Here is a 19,824-nt window from a genome sequence, read left to right as displayed (position 1 = left end):
CTGGATTACAAAATCAAAGATTTTTCATACTTAAGAGTGGTCTTTGAATATGTACTCCACACAATTAAAAATAATTTGTTAGCCAGATGTATTTTTTTCTCAGATTTTCAAAAGAAATACTCAGCTTATACTCAAAAGCAGGTATGTATGAAATGTCTCATATGAACTGGCATATTACTATTTCTCATTTAATAAAGTCTCCAATTCACATACTGAATTCTTAGTACTCCTGCTATTAGTGCAAAAAGACAGGTAGTCTCTCATGACTTCATTAACAGAATATGGATGAAACAGTGTTATTATTTTCATTCAATATAATGATTCATGCAAAAAGAAGAAATAGTAGCAAAGACTTGACGCTCATCACTATCTTAATCTCTGGAACTTGTATTTTGAGTATTTCAGTAAGTATGGATTTTTGCAGGGTAGGCTAGACTGTTAAGTTATTCACAGTGTCAGGTATTGTGGATATTGCTGGTGCAGTATCGTAAACTAGACTGCAATACTGTGACAAGGATTTATGCAGTCAACTTAAAGCTTCATTATTGTGTTATTGCCTTTGCGGCTAGTAACAAAACCAGTGAGAGACTTTCCAGCAATTGTGATTCCAGGAAGCTACGTACATATCAGAATGTTTTTCCTGATGTGCACCAGTGGCAACTTGTAGGCCTTTGTGCTATTATACAGAAAAATAACACAATTTTCCCCTTGACAGCAGTAGGGCATGCATATGTAAATTAAAATAATAAACTAGAAGAAATGAATGAATTTGGAAATGGAAGAAAGGAAAAGCTGCATAATGTCTGTACTGTGTGAAAAGGGATTAAAAAAAATCTGCCATGCCTTGCAGAAGTCCTACTTTGTTTTCCCAGTTCTTGGAAAAACATAAATACTTCATACTGTGAGTATATTTATAAATAATGTATAACTGTCTCATAAATTATTACTAATTCTTTTTATGAAGAGTTAAACATGAGCTACCCACATTTTTGTAGACCAACAACTGAATAAAATGCCCCATTTACTATAAAATGCATTTGCTACTCATGTTTTTAAGCATGCTTATAAGAGTAACTGGGACATATCACTATGTTGTTTACTATCTTTAAGTTTAGCCCTGAGTTCAGCCAAATAAAACTGAAGGCTCTAGTCTCTAATGTCTCTAATTTCTGCATCTTATCAGAGGGTGGAGTTGATTTCCTCCTGACCACCTTTGCTCCTTCATTAGGGCAGATGTGTTGGGGTGAGTTTCCCTATGTTCCTTTCCTTTTTCTACCTGGAAATTTTCACTGGAGAATTTCATAATTATTTGGATTTGTTTGGGATGTTGGGGCCTGTGGCTGTCCCGCTGGAGGGGTTACTGCACAGTGGCTAGCACAGAAGTGGTGTACAGCTGGAAACCTATGTCACATCTCACACACAGTGTGCAGCTTAGAGCAAGTTCTCCACACTTATGGTACACATAAGACAGAGGTAGCATGTATATGCTGAGTGAGTTCAAATTGTCCCAAAGGAGGGGGAGAGGAAGCCTCCATAAACCTTCACACAACATGTGCAGTCAACCTGACAACTTAAAGTCTTTTTCTGAGAAGCACACACAGCTCATCTGTACAATTTGCAATCTGTGCAAACAGGGTTCTCGTCCTTCCTAGAAATCCTGAATGTACCATAGGCATGGACAGGGATGTATAAGGTACCACTGAGCTGGAATGGCTCATCAGGTCTTCATGAAAGAAGTATATTTGCATGATTAAGGACTTTCTACAGTTTTGCACAGTGCTACCCCCTAGGGTTCCACAGGTTACTAAACCTTCCTGGACCTGGATGTACTGCAGGTGGTGGGGTATGTAAATTAGCAAGTTTCTCTACTAGTCATCATATCACAGGTTTTCATGTACCTATATCATGATGGACTCAGCAGCAGAAAGTTTCTATGACACACTTCGTATTTGTTTCAGGTGTCTAACTTGTGTACATCCTGCAAAAGGTCTACCATTTCTGGGCAAGAGGTACCATTCTAACTGCAAAATTCTCTCAGGATAATGGCTTTTGTAGGTGGTAAACTCAATGCTCTCTTACTGGCTGACAAATAAACAAGTCCAAAAATATGAGTCAACATGTTTGTGTTCCTGCAAGTGTTTGCTTGTGCACAGTGTATACAAAGGCTTGTATACAGACCATTTTCCACACACTGTTTAGCACAAATGCTCCATAGTGTAAAAAAACCTTAATTGCATCAAACAGATGACATATTCCAAGGTATTAATTCAACAGATGAGGTTATGCTTCAGGATTTTATAATGCAAGGATTGTTTATTGGAAGTATTTAGTAGAAAATCCCATTTAATTGTTGGTGGAAAGCTGATCAAGTGTTGTGAAGTTCAATAAAAATATTTATGTATTTGCATGATCTTTGACAGCTTTGAACTACCTTTTGCTCAGATCTGGTCTTAGTTTTAACCTAAATATATACAATGAACTACAATTTTTTGAGGGAAAATAACCTAAGAAGCATTAATAATTTGTATCTGAAACAGGACAAAATAGCATTTCTTTATGATTTCTTTATGAAGCTTAAGGTGTCTTGAAACTCAAGTTGGAACTTGGGGGTTCTGGTAAGTTACAGAATACCAAAGAAACTCCTTAGTTCAAATGTCTTAAAAGTCCAACTTCCAGGCTTTCACTATGCTTCATGGGGCAAGCAGAGTATGTAGCAGTGTGATGTATCAACAATGGCTGAAAGAAGTATAGCACACAAAACCTGTGGCTTCCAGAAACATTTTGGTCCAAGTGTTTGTGTAGTACTTGGAAACCCTAGTGAGAGATACATACACAGAATGGACAAAAAATTAAACATGCCCTGGAATTTTAATAAGCAGAAATCCACCTTAGTGTAAGCTTAAAAGTTTGAGGAAAATGATTTTTAATCTCTGAACTAATATTTGCCTTACAGTAATACAGAGTCAACAAATATTGCTCTTTGGTTGTTAATAGAGCTTGTCTAGCCACAGGGCAAGTGATGCTTAAATAGATTTAAAATGGTATTGGATTTACAATGGTTGTTGAAAGGTTTGACCACACTAATGTGTATCTGCATCACCTCTGAACATCTATATGGTACTTCCTGTGGTCCAAACTGGCTCAGAAAGGCTAAATCATAACAGAGAACATCCTAAAATAATCCAGATGCTTCTTGTTAGGTTACACTGAAATACATCACCACTTGTATTTTTTCCAAACAGCTGTTTTCAGACTTCAGGCCCCTTTGAAAACAGTTCCTGATGTGCAGGAAACCTTTTTGGCTAAAATATCAGTAGCAATCACAAATAGATAAGATCACTTGTGTCTTCCAGTTCTGTAATAGATCTGTGTCCCCCCGCTCTGCAAATCACAGTTGCAGTATGCTTACCACTAGAACAATTACACTATTAACTACTAAGTGAACACCACTGGAAAAAGGGAATGTAGCTTGCCTTCACAAGATGATGGAAAGGGATGCTGGGTCTTATTTCCCAGAAGTACAGGAACGTTTCCCAGATGTCATAACCAGTTAAAACTTAACTTCACATAGCTGCACTTCTCACACTCCATTCTCCCTTTTCCTCACCCTTTCCCCAGAGCAGAACTACTTATTCCAGATATGGTAAAGATTAGATTGTTATTTCTTTTAATCCTTAAAGAACTGCTCAACAACAAAAGCAGGGAAACTTGGAGATGAAAAAAAAAAGAAAAAGAAAGAAAGAAAAAAAGGGGCTCAAACTCTTTCTACTCTTTTCTGGAAAACCTTGAAAATTTTTTATATTCAGAAATTAAGTGGAACTTCCACTTGTTTGGAGGTTCATTACATGCTCTATGTCTAGAGAAATCAAACTGATCTGGTAAACCAATACAACAAATTGTAAAAATATTTGCTCTGTTTCAGAAATTCACAGAACTAAAGGATTATGTGTGACAGAATGACACAGAACCTTTGCTAATAAAGGAAAGCTCACAACCATTTGATTTATTTTTTCTTTTCAATTTATATTTTGCCTTTTCTACTATAGGCTTGTTGAATATCATTTGCTATAATCTCCTTTTTATTTTCATGCTTCCCAAACACATTTCAAAATTACTAGTATAAATTTTATTTTGTTCATCTTTGTTTTATTTTGTTCATCTTTATTTTTTTCCTCTGTCCCTTTGTTATGTTTGACCATGTTATGGTCACTTCCATTCTGCATTCTCATCTTTCTAATTTCCTTTTTGGTATCCTAATCACATTTTCACTTCCTCTCTGTCCCCTTCTGTTTAATCCATAATCTTCTTTTAGCTCCTCTATTTTTAATTCTCCTCTTTACTAAGAGTATGATCACATTACATTTGTCCCAGTGTGTTCTCCTTTCTCTTCTGACTCACCTCAGTACTTTCACTCATTTTTATTTGTTCAGTGCTCCTTCCTCAGCTTTCTGCCTAGTGATATATCTGCCATGCTACCAAATGCGGCATTCACAGACAAATCTATGGACCTGACACCTGGAACCATATCTTCATTTAATATTGAGCTGATACTAAAAACTTCTCCAAAGGAAATAATGATAAAAACTTTACAGCACCATCTTTTGATTTTCATACTTGTCTTTGCAAAATGACAAAGTTCACAGAGTCCTCAGAAGAAACATGACATGGGAAGAGTCCAGGTAAGACTAAATGCTGGGATTTGTGAGCCTCAAAAGCATTCAATTAACAACCCACTGGGTTACTGTCAATATAATGACAATATGCTATTCAAAGCTGGCACTTAAAGTTCAAAGACACACACACAAAGAACCCTCTTGGTTTGCAGTGAAAACATACCCTATCTATCCTTGCAGTCAACTGCTCATTAGGCCAGCAATACAGGACCTAACTGGTTTCACTCTTCATGGAGCTCATCACCTATAGGCAATGGCCTGAGAGTCACAGGAGCAAGTACAGTTTCAGAAATTCTCACATTCTGTCTAATCTTCCTTGGTACCTTCCCTGGCTCACTTTGGATGTGAAGAATACCATATATTGTAGGCAGCACTTTAACTTTAGAAAGTTATCACAGTGACATAACCAAATTTTATTACTACCTCATATTACATATTAAGGTGCTTTTCCTTGTCATATTTTGTATATTCGTCAACATATCTAATTACAACAGGTGAGACACAGAATGGCAGAAATTCGGCTAAAATGGATTAATCCTAAAACAATCTCTTTTTCTTAGTTTTTTGGCTTTGCGAATTCAATAAATCTAAAATGTCCAAACATTAGGGAGCTGAAATGACCTGTACGATTTTGCTTGTATCAATCATATGAAAAGACATATATTTTCAACAAACTCATCTGTTTAAAGTCAAGTCCCTGGAAGGAATTTATAAATCCACTTGTGTGGATCTATTGTGTATTTGTGCTTCAAGAACAATTTTTAACCTTCTTGCGTTTTCTCGGCCCTTTCTGAGATATGTTTGTATCCATTGCCTGATTAACCAATATCAAGTTTCCAATCTCCAGCAAAATCTGAAATGAAGCAATCAGTTCTAAGTTTTACTCAAATTTCACAGAAGTCAAACTTGCAGCAGGCTTCCTCTCCTAGAAAGAAGTCTGTACCTAGATCTTCCCAGCTATGTAGTTATGAAAATGTATCTAGGACTGCAAAAAATATGAAGGAAAAATCTGAATTGAATGAGAATTCCAATGCATTTGATGATGGTACAATGGTCAGAGAAGATGCCAGTGATGACAGTTGAACGTCCCTTTGCCTTCCCAGCCCCCTTCATATATTCTCAGGCATAGGATGACAAAGGGAAGTCCACGGGTCACATGAACAGATATTGTTGACATATTAAACCGTCTAAATTGCCTTCTCTACCAAATTAAATCACCCAACTTTATCCATCAATTCCTTAGTCAGAGGTAAATTTTGCTCATAGGCTTACCAAAACTCAACTACATTAACCAATTCTATAAAGAAGAAAGATTAAATACAAGGGCACAGGTTCCAATGCCTGTGGTCTCTCTGTTTTTCAGACAGCATACAGTAGAGGTAAAGAAAAGTTTCAGCATCAATTTTTTGTTTAAAATTAGAAGAATTTTTAAATGTTTGTGTGAATTGGAAACCCGAAACAGTTCAGATCAGATCACTTTCAATATTTCCTTTGGATCCTGAAACAGTTTCAAGAAAGTTCTTTCAACATTTATTCACTACAAAATGATGTGCTTTGAAACTCCGTGAGTTTGAGGTAACTTGTGTCTCACTGCAAGACATGGCTGCTGGGCTGTGTTAAAACAGTCTTCACTTGTGAAAATAAGAAAGGTCTGCCCTGAGCATTATAGCATTAAGTTGACCTCCAGCTAACTGCAAAACTGAATGACTCTGTGCTGAACCTGGAGACTCAGACTGACCCACCAATGTCACTGTACCCTCTGCTTGTCTGAAAAGCATTTTTTAAATCCTGAGTATTTGCTGTGGACAAAATAAGAGCTATGGATTTAGCAAAACCTAAACAGGTAGAGTAAAAACAGAGTATTCAATAAAATCTTTTCTCCAATGTTTATAAGGGGCATAAGGCAAGATGATGATGACGATGATGATGCTGATCATAATTAGTATTAAATAGTACACTTATTTGATACTGTTGAATGAGCCTTTCAGAATTATCTGACATATTGAATGATCCTATTTTGTCTTAAATTTTCTGTATCTTTAATGTGTGAGAACAAGTTTGAAGTTTCCTTTTGCGTATAGTGTGTGATCCCAAATATCCAAGAGAGCTATCACTGCACTGGAGAAAAACACAGTCAAAGCAAAGGAAAGTAAATAAAAAGAAATGACAAGCCTGGCTTGTAAAAGGCAGGGTTAAAAATAATAAAATCTACTTTCAGCACTATTGTCCAGCGACAGGCTGTGAAATAATAAGTCACCAATTGTTTACTAGCTCTTAAATCTGTTCTGTTGTCTAGAGCAGACTCTTTCATTTGCTGATTACCTAAAACTGCACCTGCTCCTGAATCTTCAGCAAACAAATTTCTGATGCTGTCAATGTTTTCCCCAACTCTGCATGCTTAGAACTGGAAAATGATAAATAATGACGTACACGCATGGCTGCACACTCTCATTTGGAAAAAGATCCCTTTGCAGAAATGCCCTGGCACACAGAGGGTGAAGGATCTACATTGCTTTGCTAGAAATGAGGGTAAGGAAAGGCATCAGAAAGTGGCCATCTGTTTGGCTGACCCAACAAGGCAGGTGGTCTTTCTCTCTTCCATATGGTCAACTTCCTATTAACTAGAGGGTGGTAAGGACTCAGTCACCTTCTTTTAAAGCAAAGGAAAACAAAATGTGGCAGGAACATTCTGGATGACTTTGGACCAAGATGTACAATTCTTATTATCAGGCTTCCTTTTGAACAATTTTTTCACATTTCTATTTGGATGAAGTGTTGTGATATCCAAGCGTCTTCGTGTTTATAAGAGGTGGATATTTGGAAGGGAATGGTTAAATGATACTCTGTCACAGAGAAGAGTGAAGACAAAAGGAAGATATATACGCCTTTCTGTGGGGGGGTTATGTGTGGGTGTGGGTGCTGCAGAGAGAAAGCAGAAAAGAGAAATCTTTCATTTTTCGCAGATGTTTGAAGAGGTCAGGCAAGCATTTGACTTGAACCACCAAAGTCTGGAGGCTCATCCATTGGGCCTGGCTGTAATTCCTTATCATCTGATGTCTGAGGCTGTAAATGTTTTTTCTAGTCTCATTCCCATTTCAAGTGCTCAGATCACAAAAAGTTTCACCATTCCTAAAAACTTCATGTTTAAAGAGAGTTATCAGCATAAAGGCTGTGCATATGGTCACCTTTGAAAAATTATGTCTGTTTTCATTCCTAAAGAAATCTTATGCAGGTACAAAACTGAGGTTTGTTTGTGAGACTAAAAATAGAATAGAAATTAACTCCCCATATAGTAAGCATGTATAAACTACAGAAATACTATTATTGAGATGTCATATTTTATTTTATCCATACAGAAATGCTTACTAGGTGACTATTTACTTTTTATTTTATGTAGGAAAGTAGTACATGATTACAAAAGAAAAAATATATCTTTCAGAGAAAAACTGGGGATTCAGTCTGATCATGATGTGATATCATCAGGACTGTAAAAGATGAGGTGAAATGACCATCTAACCTCATATTCTTCCTCTGTCTTTGGCTAATGACAGCTGCCTAGGAAAAACTAATAAATATAGTGAAAAGGTACAGCAACACTTCCATGGAAAACTCTCTCTGCCTCTAAATATCAATAGAAATTTAACCTGAAAAGTATTTTTATCATAAAGAACTCTCCCTTACTTTGCGTCACTCTTTTCTTTAACTGTACTAATTTCACCAGGGCCCCCTGGTGGTCTAGTGGTTAGGATGCGGCACTCTCACCGCCGCAGCCCGGGTTTGATTCCCGGTCAGGGAATTCCTCCGGGCCGATGGAGCTTGTCAGCCCTGTAAGGCCATCCATCTAAGAGAAGGTCACTCTAAACAAACCTACGTCCTGAGGACCTCGCTGCCACCATCCGAGCTCACTCGGCCCCAGCAGATGAACCTTAGGATTAAAGGGTGGGCTCAGTTCAGTGCACACTGTGTCTCACCTAAAAAATCCACTGCGCAGGCTCGAAGGGTGATGACCTTTCCCAAATCTTCGTTTGTGAAGACTGGCCATACACACATACACTAATTTCACCATATTTTTACAAAATGAAGGGGAACCTAACTCTACACAGTTCCAAGGAGATGGGGCTATCGAAGACCTAAGTTGAATCTAAACTTTGAGAAATATTGTTTGAAACTTACCAGAAACATATCCAGCTATTTGAGCTATGCCTTTACCCACTGTACTCTAAAATAAAATTTTATTTTCTTTGCTTATCACTATTTGCTTTTATTAGCTCATGCTTACCATTTTAGACAGTAGAACTACTCCCCCAAATATGCAGAATTTATTGCTTCTTTGTACTCAGTGTTTCTTTTTATAATTGCAATTATAAAGCAATACAAGACAAATGTTACTCACTTGTATTTATCTTCTGAAGTGAAATGTGCTTTTCCAGGTGTCTACGAAGCTTCACCTCTGCTCCATATTTGCCAGTAGTGCCATTGTCAGCCAAAATAAAATGAGAATGCATACTGTTGAGCACTGTCAACTTGCTCATGGGATTGGACATTGTCTGGTATGGTCGGACCACCTGCATTTTAGAGACAAAGGAAAAAAATTAAATTTTCTATTAAATAGAAAAGACCCTCAGAACTAAATCAAGTACAAGATACTAGCTGACAAGATGAAATAGAAAAAAAAAATCAAAATTATTTGAAGTATTTCATTGAGCATTACTGTCTTCCACATGTAAAGTAGAAAATGACCTTAACACTGTCCTTCCAGATGCAGATACTGCTTAAATGGTTTTCCATGATAATCTGTTTCAATAGCATCAATGTCTACTGTTTCCACGTAAAATCCAAATGATGGTCAGTGCTCCAAAGGTCTGTCTGACTACACACACACACTGTATACCCTGTCTGCTGCTGACTTTTAATAGTGTTGCAGTAAATTCTTATTTTGCTCTGACTGAAATCTTTGATTCTTCCTTCACAGATCCCACCCAGAACCGTGCCTCCAGTTTTGGCTCATTCAGAGCCACCAGCACAGAATATCCTCTACAGACACACAAATACAGGTGAGTTCCACTCTTGGAGAAGTGTACACTTGATATTACACCACATTTTCAATTTTCTTGGAAAAAACTATTGGCCCATTCTTAGCATTACTACAAAGGCAGTTGTTTGTGTTTAGCCAGAGATCTCTCTCTCTATTATTTTCACTTGAGAATGTCTGCCACACTTTGGTCAACTCTTAGATTTCCTTTGCTGTTATAAACACATGCAGAGGGTACTCTGTAAGCTGTTCATCCTGCAAAAGGGAGGAAACAGATCTGAGAAAACCAAGAGGACAGCTGGCCAACAGTAAGTGAGGGTACTATACTGTGAGAACAGGCGACAGCTTTGGCTCAGATTTCTTTTACACAGTTTCTTTCAGTGCCTCATTCATAACAAGTTATTCTATGAGTGTATATAACTTAATAAATATCAATATGCTGCCAGAACATGTTCATTAGCCAGCTTCTGCAGATACAGAAACCATGTATCTCATGCCACAGTCAGAAAGAGAAGGAAGGTTCTTTTTCACACATGGAAGAATCAAATAAAATCAAACTGAAACAGTGACAGATTTTTAAACCGATACCCACCCCATCTCTCAATAAATGGATGGCACACACCAGCAAGATCTGCTAGTAAAGGAATACCTTGAGTTGCCCATTCATTGTAGGATTACAAGCTTCTGTGCAGCAATTCCACTGAGAGCCACAGCTCAAAACTTTGTGAAACAGCCTGACCTGTAGCTCTAATGTGTTGCAGCACCAACGGCTTCACACATTGACTCATTAATGGTGCTGCAGGACATATCAGAAGGCTATGCTTTCATTCTGTGTTTAGCTACAGGTGAATCTCATTATTAATAAATTTTATAGAAGGGAAAATGAGACTACAATTATTTTCAATTCAACTGTTCACAACATGCATAGTTGAACAGCTGAATTTTTTTTTAACCATAAAATTTCTCAAACCACACTGTTAAGCTCTTCCTGATTAAAGGATAAGCAAAATCTTCAGGAAGGAAAGAAAATCCTAGCCTTTGAGGTTATTTCCTTGACGTCACTTGCTTTTCCACTACAGTCAGCAGATTTTCAATTTCTGACTCTTGCAGTTCCAATTCCTTTGTTCTTTTCAATCCCTTGCATTTTACAGGCAAGTGAAATGGTTAGAAAAAACCTTTAAGTTGTCTTCTCATCCTCTTTCTGCATAGACAGAATCATGTAATGGTTTGAGTTGGCAGTGGCCTTAAAAGATCATCTAGTTCCAAAACCCTTGTCATGGTCAGGGAAATTAGACCAGATTGCTCGAAGTCCCATCCAACCTTGCATTGTGAATAGGGAATAATGTTCCCGTCTTCCTCTGCAGAGCTGAAAGAAGCATTTACGCTTAAGACAGTCCCTCCAAATACAGTTCAATGAATGCAACAGCAGATATGCTGGGAAGCAGCTCTCATGCTGCATGGGCTGAGGGCATTCCGTCAATAGGTGACAAGCTGGGCTAACCCCAGCAGTTGCCCTTGCACCCTGAGGTGGCAGCAAACTTGAATTAAAAGGACTGTTGTTCTGCTTAGACTCCCTGAGGGCATGACACTCAACATAGGGACAGCACTTGAAAAATTTCTCAGGGTAACTCACCATGACAACGAGCATGCAAGTGCCATGTGAACCAGTGCATGAATCTGAGCAGTCTAGGTGAAGGCAAAGAATTTGAGACAGTGTGCTCAGAGAGAGATGCATGCTTTGCTTCTCAAAAAGTAACAGCGGTTGTTCAAATCAAGCCATCTCTGCAGCCTCACTACTCTGGGGCACACTAGGCGTAAAGGTAGTTCCTGGTTTAATTTAGAGGATCCTGGAAGCACAATGGTCCAAATGCTCAGTATATGCTACAAATAGGCCAGTCCTTATCTCTGCCCCAGGTCTCTTACTGAGGTTACTAGGAACTCAACCCAAACAAGGGCTGACCAGACCCTGAAAGTAAAGATGTGAATGCTACAGACTTAAAAAGTGTACTCTTTTAGAAGAGAGAATGATTCTGTATGTAGGAAGAAACTTTTTTACAATTATAGTTTTCTACAACGCCCAACAAGCCACTTTCTCAGTTCTATCAGAAAATGTGAGGAAATAGGGCAACTAACTCCTTTGTGTGCTTTGTTTTTAAATTAGAATCCAATAGTGTTAAGACGTGCAATATTTTACGCTATATTGCTTTTACAGTACTGGAGTAAGACGTCTCTTTAGGGATCTTTAATCATCACGATACAACAAATAGCAAACAACAGTATTATTTTCTTTAACTCGGTCAGTTTTCTTTGTGGCTCTGAGGAAAGCCCTTGAGATTCCCAAAGGCTGACTGATTTGGACAGACTGGTAAATATAATAAAACCTCTCTGCTGTGAATTCTAGATCCACCCAGGCCAGGCATGGGCTGAAGCACCAGGAGAGGTGCACCTCTGCTGAGCGTGCCACGAGGCACAGGGAGGCATCATGGAGCGGGGCATGTGCAGTGACGACGGCTCCCTGCTTCTGCCCCCCATCGGCTCTCAAAATCCCATGACTATGAGAGTTTTCTGTGTCTATCTCATGCTGGAAGGGTATGTTTTGACAACTCTTCAGTTCTGATCATAATTTAGCTAGACATACTGCATATAGGCATAAATCCACATTGATGCCAGAGTTTGACAAGTCTTTTACTATTGGTTGACTTTTTTTCCCCCTGTGTAATCCTTTGTGGCCTTTATTTCTTACTTGATGATGATTCATTTTACATGCTTAGGGTACTATTTATATTTCCCCTTCTCGGTTGATTTCACTGCATTCACCTCTAATGAGCCGGTCAATATAGTACACTTTGATTTTTAAAAAGCTTTCAAAACAGCTTCCTCACCAAATTTATCTAAAAAAACTGCATGCATTGGATAAGAGAGAAAGTGGTTTGAGGCATAAATAATTAAGGAGAGATGGGGGAAGGGAGGGAACAAAAAGTAAGAATGAAAAGTTAATTTTTGCAAAGACTGTTACTGAGAAGATTTAATGACTTATATGGCCTATCTCAAGCTATGTCATATTCTGTTCAACATAGTTGTAAGGGATTTGTGGTTAATCAGTTGAAAAGCTTACAGACATTTCAGTGGATTAAAGCAGCCTGATGAGGCAATAAAATGGAAGATGAAATTCGATATCGGTAAGCATAAAGCAGTATCATTTCACGTGCATCAGAGATGAATAAAACCAAAAGTGCTTAAGCATTACATCATACTGCTGATCAACAATTTCATGAAAATATTAGGGGCCAGAATGTTCAGAGGAAAATTTTTATTTTGTCTGTCAAAGATACATTTCAAAATATTTTTGTCCTTAGTGATGACCCTGTAATTATAACCCTACTGATATAATTGTGTCTACATTAATAGAAGACTTTACTCAAATTGTTATTCTTATTTTATATTAAACTTTTGTCACTTTCTTTGATAAGAGTATTAATTTTTTTTTGATTTAACCAAAAACCTTCTTTTTAAAAAAAATAAAATTACCATACAACTGCTCGTTTTCCTATGAAATTGGAAGGATATTTAGAAGAAAGCATTGCTTAAAGAAATCAGAAATCAGGGAATCTGTTCCAGTTAGGTGGGAATCAACTTCTTTCTGCAAAAGAAGGCTCCAGATGCCCTAAAGTGCTTGTGTCTACCTGAGAACAGAGGTAGGTAGCTTTCCAACAGGTGGAAATAAATAAGGAAGGAAAAGCAATGTTCCAAAATACAAAAATTCAAAATTTGTTCTTTTTTGACTTCTTCATTCTTGCAATGTTTCCAAAACTCCATGCATAGTCACTAAAGACTGCTTATTTGAAATCGATGTGTGTATTACCCATCTTTATGTTTAGCTATTTTTTCTAGTCACCTTCTGCACCGCATCTCAGAAGAGTTCATTAGTGACTCACTGCATCTCAGAAGAGTTCATTAGTGACTCAATTACTGCTGCAAAGTCCCATCCTGTTTGTGTGGTATTAGAGTGCAAAACCTCGCACTAATACGATTTCCTCTAATGGCTGTACTTTAATAGTGAATTGCAATGAACTCCAGTTGGATCATTTTCTTCATACTCATTGTAATTCCTCTGACCTAACTGATACTTGAATCTTCCTTCCCTTCCCAACTTGCTAATGGATGAGCATACAGAGATGGATGGGTTAGACTAATGCAGACCAGAAAAAAGTTCTTTATGCAGAATGGAAACTGTATCTCCTCCACTCAGAGTTAGTCACTGGTTCTCAGGTAGATTGCTTGGGAATGAACCAGAGGTGAGGGGGTTAATCTTTCTGTTAATAGTTTTAAAAGAGAAGAATGATGTCAAAGAGTAGGAGAAACACCTACCCTGCCCTTCAGAAAGTGACTGAAGTGAGTTGAGGGCTGATCTTATGTATCATTTATAAGATCCTTCAAAATTGCATCAACAAAAATGTATAGAAAGGAATATATTTTAAGGAGGACAGTCTACAATTCTGAATTTAACCAATGCATTATAGTATTGTTTAATAATAAATCAGACTTCGAGTCTTGCAATCAGTGTTTTCTTAGGCACTTTTCAGGAGTCACAGAATTCTAAGAATGAATCTTTAACATATTTTCAAGAATAGCATGTAATGAAATTTCTTTATAATTTATTTTTAAAGAACATACAGTGCATGAATTTTTATTGTTGCCATGTCAAAACCACCATCAACCATAGTAGAAAACCTGTGTATATATTAATTTTTTGCTACAGACAATAATTCTAAGAGGAATCGTTAAGTGAGAGATGGAGAGGACAGGAAAAGTAACTGGAAGATTTAGATACTGGAAATGATCTATGTTCATATAGGGCTTACATCTTTGCCAATCAGATCCTCTTGATTTTCCACAATCCCCCATGGAGCTATACCGATGGTGCAGATCTTCCCTCGAGACTTTGAGGCATGATCTTTCAGTGCATCTCCAACATGCCGAATGACTCCTGGGAAAGAAACAGCATAAAACAGAAATTCAAAATTACGTCCTTTTTGTTCACTATCATATGGATTTAATATAGACTTGCTTTTAGGGAAAACTTATGCTTATACTTACAATTAAATAAAGCTATGAGTATATTCCTATTTATTATTATTAGAGTATTTCTTTAAATCTGTTTTATTGAATATAAAAACTAAATAAAGTAATTAGAAAAAAATACACAGCTCTAGAAATAAGAATGAAGATATTGACAGTTGACTGCAGATTATTAATCTTGTGCTCACATATAGATGTGCATGCAAGCATTTGTGCATTTCTAAGCATAGAAAGAAGGACATGAACTAACTGTCCCCCTCCACCTCCATCCCCCCAAACTCTCCAAAAGTGTAGCTCATGCACAAATGGTCCCATAAAGGACGGTAGTGTGGAAACATCATTATGCTACTCAGTCACCTGAGACAGTTTCCAGTAGAGTATTAAACCACCCCTGGGAATCAGTGCGAAAATAGAAACTAGTGAAGAGAGAATGACTGCTCCCCAGCTCTCTTCCAGGTGCTCCTTGCTTGATCTAGACCAGCTTTGACAGTTTCAGTGATACTTCTGTGCAAAGGAAAAGTGTCATTCCTTTTTCCTTTTAATGAAATAATTTTTTAAAATCTGACTATTAAGAACTATTTTTAGGATGTGGCTGCACTGAAGCAGACCTGTGAGTTTCTCAGTTTCTGAGTTTTCTTTTTTTTTCAGGATTTAAAGCAGAAAATCTGCCCAGAGTGCAAAAAATTTCTGCTATTTAGAATAATCAACTTTTGGCGTAACATGAATATTCAGAACAATCAGTTTAAGTAATTTACCAGTCGTGTTTATAGCCAAGTATGCTATCACTGTCACATTGCTGATTCTCAGTCCAATAGCATTTTTCCAGGATTTTTCAATTATAATTTTCCTTAAGAGAAACCCAGTTTTAAAACTCATTGTCAACAAAAAAGACTGTACTAAGAAATTCTCAACTGGTACAATTTCACAAATATTTTTCACCTCCACAGTTTGAAAATGTAAACCTGGAGCAACCAACCGCTTTGCTCCAGAAATCAAAGACAGCAGTCAGAGGTAACTGATATCACAGAACTGCTTCTGATGTTACATGTTTTTTAAATATCACAAAGCCACTTGAACCACATTGTTTTGTCTAGGTATTTTTGATTACAGAAAAAACAATAACTTATTTATGCTGACTTTTCTGGTTCATTTGTATTGTTTTAGCATTTGAAACTATGATGATTTGAAAAACAGTATAAAGCAGTTGTGCATTTGCCAAATGCAAATGTTATGATCTGTCCTTTTTTTAACAAAATTTCTGTAGTTTGATTTCCACAGTTCCTGTGGTCATCCACTGCATTAAGAGTATAATATGTACATTTTTCTAATGCACATTAAACATAAAATTTATATGTTTTTAATACAAAATTTATATCTGTCTTTGCCATACAAGAGTATCTGCCACCTAATGTTATTATCATCACAGTACAAAGGCCAAAATTAACCTGACTTTGTCCCTTGTTCTTAAGAGATGTGGGGCATATTACATATATGTCTATTTATCTAAACCTCCAGAAGCTATGCCTCTTCTCTGCTTTCTTCCAGCACCAGGCCTGCCAAAGTTCAGGAAGTATTTGGACAACAGTCTCAGGCACATAGGGTGACTCTTGGGTCTGTCCTGTGCAGGGCCAGGAGTTGGACTCTTCGATTCTTGTGAGTCCCTTCCAACTTGGCATATTCTATGATTATATCCTATTCTTACTGCTGCAGTGATAAAACTGAATATTGTTTTAAATTTGATGTGCTCTGGAAACTAAGAAGCCCAAGACACCTATTAGGCATTTATATTCAAATATGTAGGAGTTGATCTACAGTGCACTAAAATTAACACATGATAGAATGATTACATTGTTTTCCAGAGACACTAAGAAGATACACTCTTTGAGATTACTAAAGTAAAAAATTATAGCTTTGTTACTGCAGCAAATGAGAATGACATAAGATTTTACAAGTACATGTCTTAGCTCAAAATTTTAGCATATATCTCTTTCAGAACTCTTTGACCCTGATCTCTTCTGCTTTCTGCCTCCTTCAGCGAGGGTAACTGAGAAGTCAATGCCAAACTTTTTTTGTCTGGGGACCTGTGTTTTTCAGCTTATTCCCAAAACTTACATGGGGTCTACTAGCAGAGCTGGGCCAGCTGCTATCTTGGGTCATTAGGACACCTATATAGAATGTTCTTCAAAGAGAAATGGCAATGATATTGCTCTTGCTGAAAGAGTAATAGCAAAAAAATTAGGGCAAGCTCTCTACAAGAAAGGAAAAGTTTTCTGCCACATTAAAAAACTAGAATGTTTTTCCTTGCATACTTCAGATCATCTTATAAGATAAAATATAGGTCTTTTCTGGATGAAAATGTATTCTGTTTTGTGTAATAAGAGTTTGACTTTTTTGGTTAGTAGTCCTTCCCTGCAGCTTATGGTTGATTTTTTAAAGTCTTCAATGGGCAATATACTAATATAATTGCCTCTGAGGAGGCTTTATTTTTAGTTCCACTGTGTGCTTTTCGTATTTTAGCAAACTTTTTATTCTTTTTTATACCAGTTTCCAGGTTGGTATGAACTTGGCATCTTCTTGTTTACCCATAGTACAGAAATGACTAATAAAATAAAACACAGAATGGCTTCTCAATCTCATCAGTCCTACTTTTTTTCTCTGATGAGGTCTCTTAGATGCCATTGCTTTTATTTCAATGTTGCTGTTACCTGTGTTTACTCCTCCAGTGAATATCCATGCTCCAGTTGTCATAGCAGCCTTAATAAGGCCTTTTCCAAAGACTTGTTTGAGTTTTGGCTGAAGTTCAAAATTCTGAAGGCCCCCGTGCACAGAGATGAGAAGTTTGGGCAGCTCAAGTTGCCATTCTTTGGTCATCAGATGCAGAAGAAGGTCAGGCTTGGTGTCAAAAGACACACGTACATACTACAGAAACAAGGGCAGTAGTAGAGAAAAAAAAGATTGGTTAGACCCACTGGTTTCTAATGCATATGATCCACCCCAATAAATCACTGAAAAAAAGACAAGTTAGAAAACTAAGAATAATGGAACACTTGCAATTCATGGCCTGGATAACTTTCTTTTTTTTGGGAAATTAATTGTTTTTTTCATATAGATGAAAAAATGGAACAAAAATGTAAGTGGTCTGCCAAAGACAACCTAGGTAGTCAGAATCACAACTGTGTATTCAATTCTACCTCATTTTCAAGTTAACCAAGTCAAACTCTCAAAAAGCAAGAAATAACAGAAACAAGGTGAGTTATTCAAGCACACACAAGTTTAAACTGAACAAGACTACTAAATATGTAGTTTTCAGAAGAAAGAATGCTAACTATCACTTACAGAAGGATTTTTACAGATTCATGAACTTGCCCAACAAGACACTAGACTCTAAAGTGCTCTGAAACAAATTTATGCATTTCCAGTGGTTGGCTGTTCTGTGCTACATCTGCAGCATTTTGCACCAGGGTAGATCAAGCCCATCTGTGTGTGCTCAAAGATAACAACTGCCTTCAAAACTTGTATAGCATTACCATGTCACACAGATACCTGTCTCTCTCTCTGGTAAGCTTTTCTTTTGGCTCTTTCTCCTGCTCTTTCTATTGCTGATGCATGAAGGGTTTCACAGAACCCATCACAGGGCAGGTGATGCTTTTTCATTTCTAGTTACATAGCAGAAACAGGCTGCAAGAGGAAAAAATATTTCTATAGCTGTTAAGGTCTGGAAAGACCCTCTTAATAAAATAAAAGAGGTTACAGAAAGCCACTCATCTATCAAATTTCTGATTGAATCACTGCCTGTAGAGCTACTTCAGTAGCCTTTCCCTTGATGGGTTGTCAGCACAGACATCAGGTGTATAATAGAGGCTCCTTTGCTTTCAATCAGAGGAATACCTAGTTCTAGCTTATTTATTGTGAAATGCCAGGCACTACAATATCCAAATATATTATGTAACCATTTTGTCCTTTTCTGATATGTCTGATTAATATTTCTTGCCAAAGGTTTGTTCTTTTTTAGTAATATCATACAATAACAAAGTGGATTTTTTTCTAGTTGAATAAGAAATAAGGACTTGACATTTTCCAGAGGAAATTGCTAATAGACAGAGGTTTTTGCAAGAATGGGTTGTTGCACAGTGAACGTATATTCTTAACATTTCTAGAAGCAAAAGCCTGTTTGCACAAATAGTTGGGGGAGCTGGGACACAGCCAAACTAAAAGCTGAGGAAGAACTTGGGAATACACATTCGCCCCAGTGCATCAGTAATGTTCCCCAAAGCAGACAGGCAAATTCATAGTAGCTAATGGACATAGAAAATACATGTCTGGCAAAAATGTACCCTCAAGTTGATATATAGATGAACTGCCTCCTCAGTAGCTCAGAAATTAATTCAATTTCCAGTGTGGGATGAAATCTGCTATGGCACCTGATACCACTGACTAGACTGAGATGTTAATAATTTTTAAGTTGGGATTTGAGAGCTCTCAGAGTTTTAACACATTGGAGGGGGTGTAAGAAGGCTAATCCTGATTCCCCTTTTTCTGTCTTTAGGGACATCTGAGGTTGCAAAGGACAACCATTCACAGACATTCATGGACACATTCACATTCATGGACACATTCACATTCATGGGGACTATATGAAAAATTATGGAGATTCTGTTTTGGAATCACTGGTACCTTACTCTGTTTTTTGGTGAAGACATTACTGGTAATCTTAAGAAGATAATTAAGGTGAATTCACACTAGCAATGGCCATACAAATATGCTGAAAATAGAGGTTATTGCATCATCTGGGATGATATTAAAATGAAGATACAAATGGCATCAGATGCCATTATTCAGCCACTGATTGTTTTTGATTCCTTAGGTTTTTTTTTTTACCCTAGAATATGTGATTTCACTGCTCCTACCTTCTTAAGCCTATGTATTACTCTTCTTATACAGGAAGACCTCTGAATTTCAATAAATACAAGTCTATATAGTGAATCAGAAAGTTGGAAGAAATATTTGCTTGCATTTATTTGAAATATAGACATCTTTTAT

General features: G+C 37.2%; 1 protein-coding gene across 10 annotated transcripts in view; it reads right to left on the bottom strand.

The window, feature by feature from the left end:
• Nucleotides 1-19,824, bottom strand: part of LOC135407823 (transient receptor potential cation channel subfamily M member 3) — a 413,117-nt gene that overhangs the window by 103,543 nt on the left and 289,750 nt on the right. For all 10 annotated transcript variants that reach the window (XM_064643199.1, XM_064643194.1, XM_064643198.1 and 7 more), the window contains exons 4-6: nt 17,490-17,703; nt 14,568-14,692; nt 9,067-9,238 (exon numbers count right to left, since the gene is read on the bottom strand). In XM_064643199.1, the coding sequence (XP_064499269.1) occupies nt 9,067-9,238; nt 14,568-14,692; nt 17,490-17,703 (511 nt within the window). The remainder of the gene's footprint in view (nt 1-9,066; nt 9,239-14,567; nt 14,693-17,489; nt 17,704-19,824) is intronic.

Source organism: Pseudopipra pipra, chromosome Z (genome assembly GCF_036250125.1).
Source record: "Pseudopipra pipra isolate bDixPip1 chromosome Z, bDixPip1.hap1, whole genome shotgun sequence".
Lineage (NCBI taxonomy): Eukaryota > Metazoa > Chordata > Aves > Passeriformes > Pipridae > Pseudopipra > Pseudopipra pipra.
The sequence above is the reverse complement of the archived record's forward strand: the minus strand, read 5'-3'. Positions and strand labels throughout refer to the sequence as shown.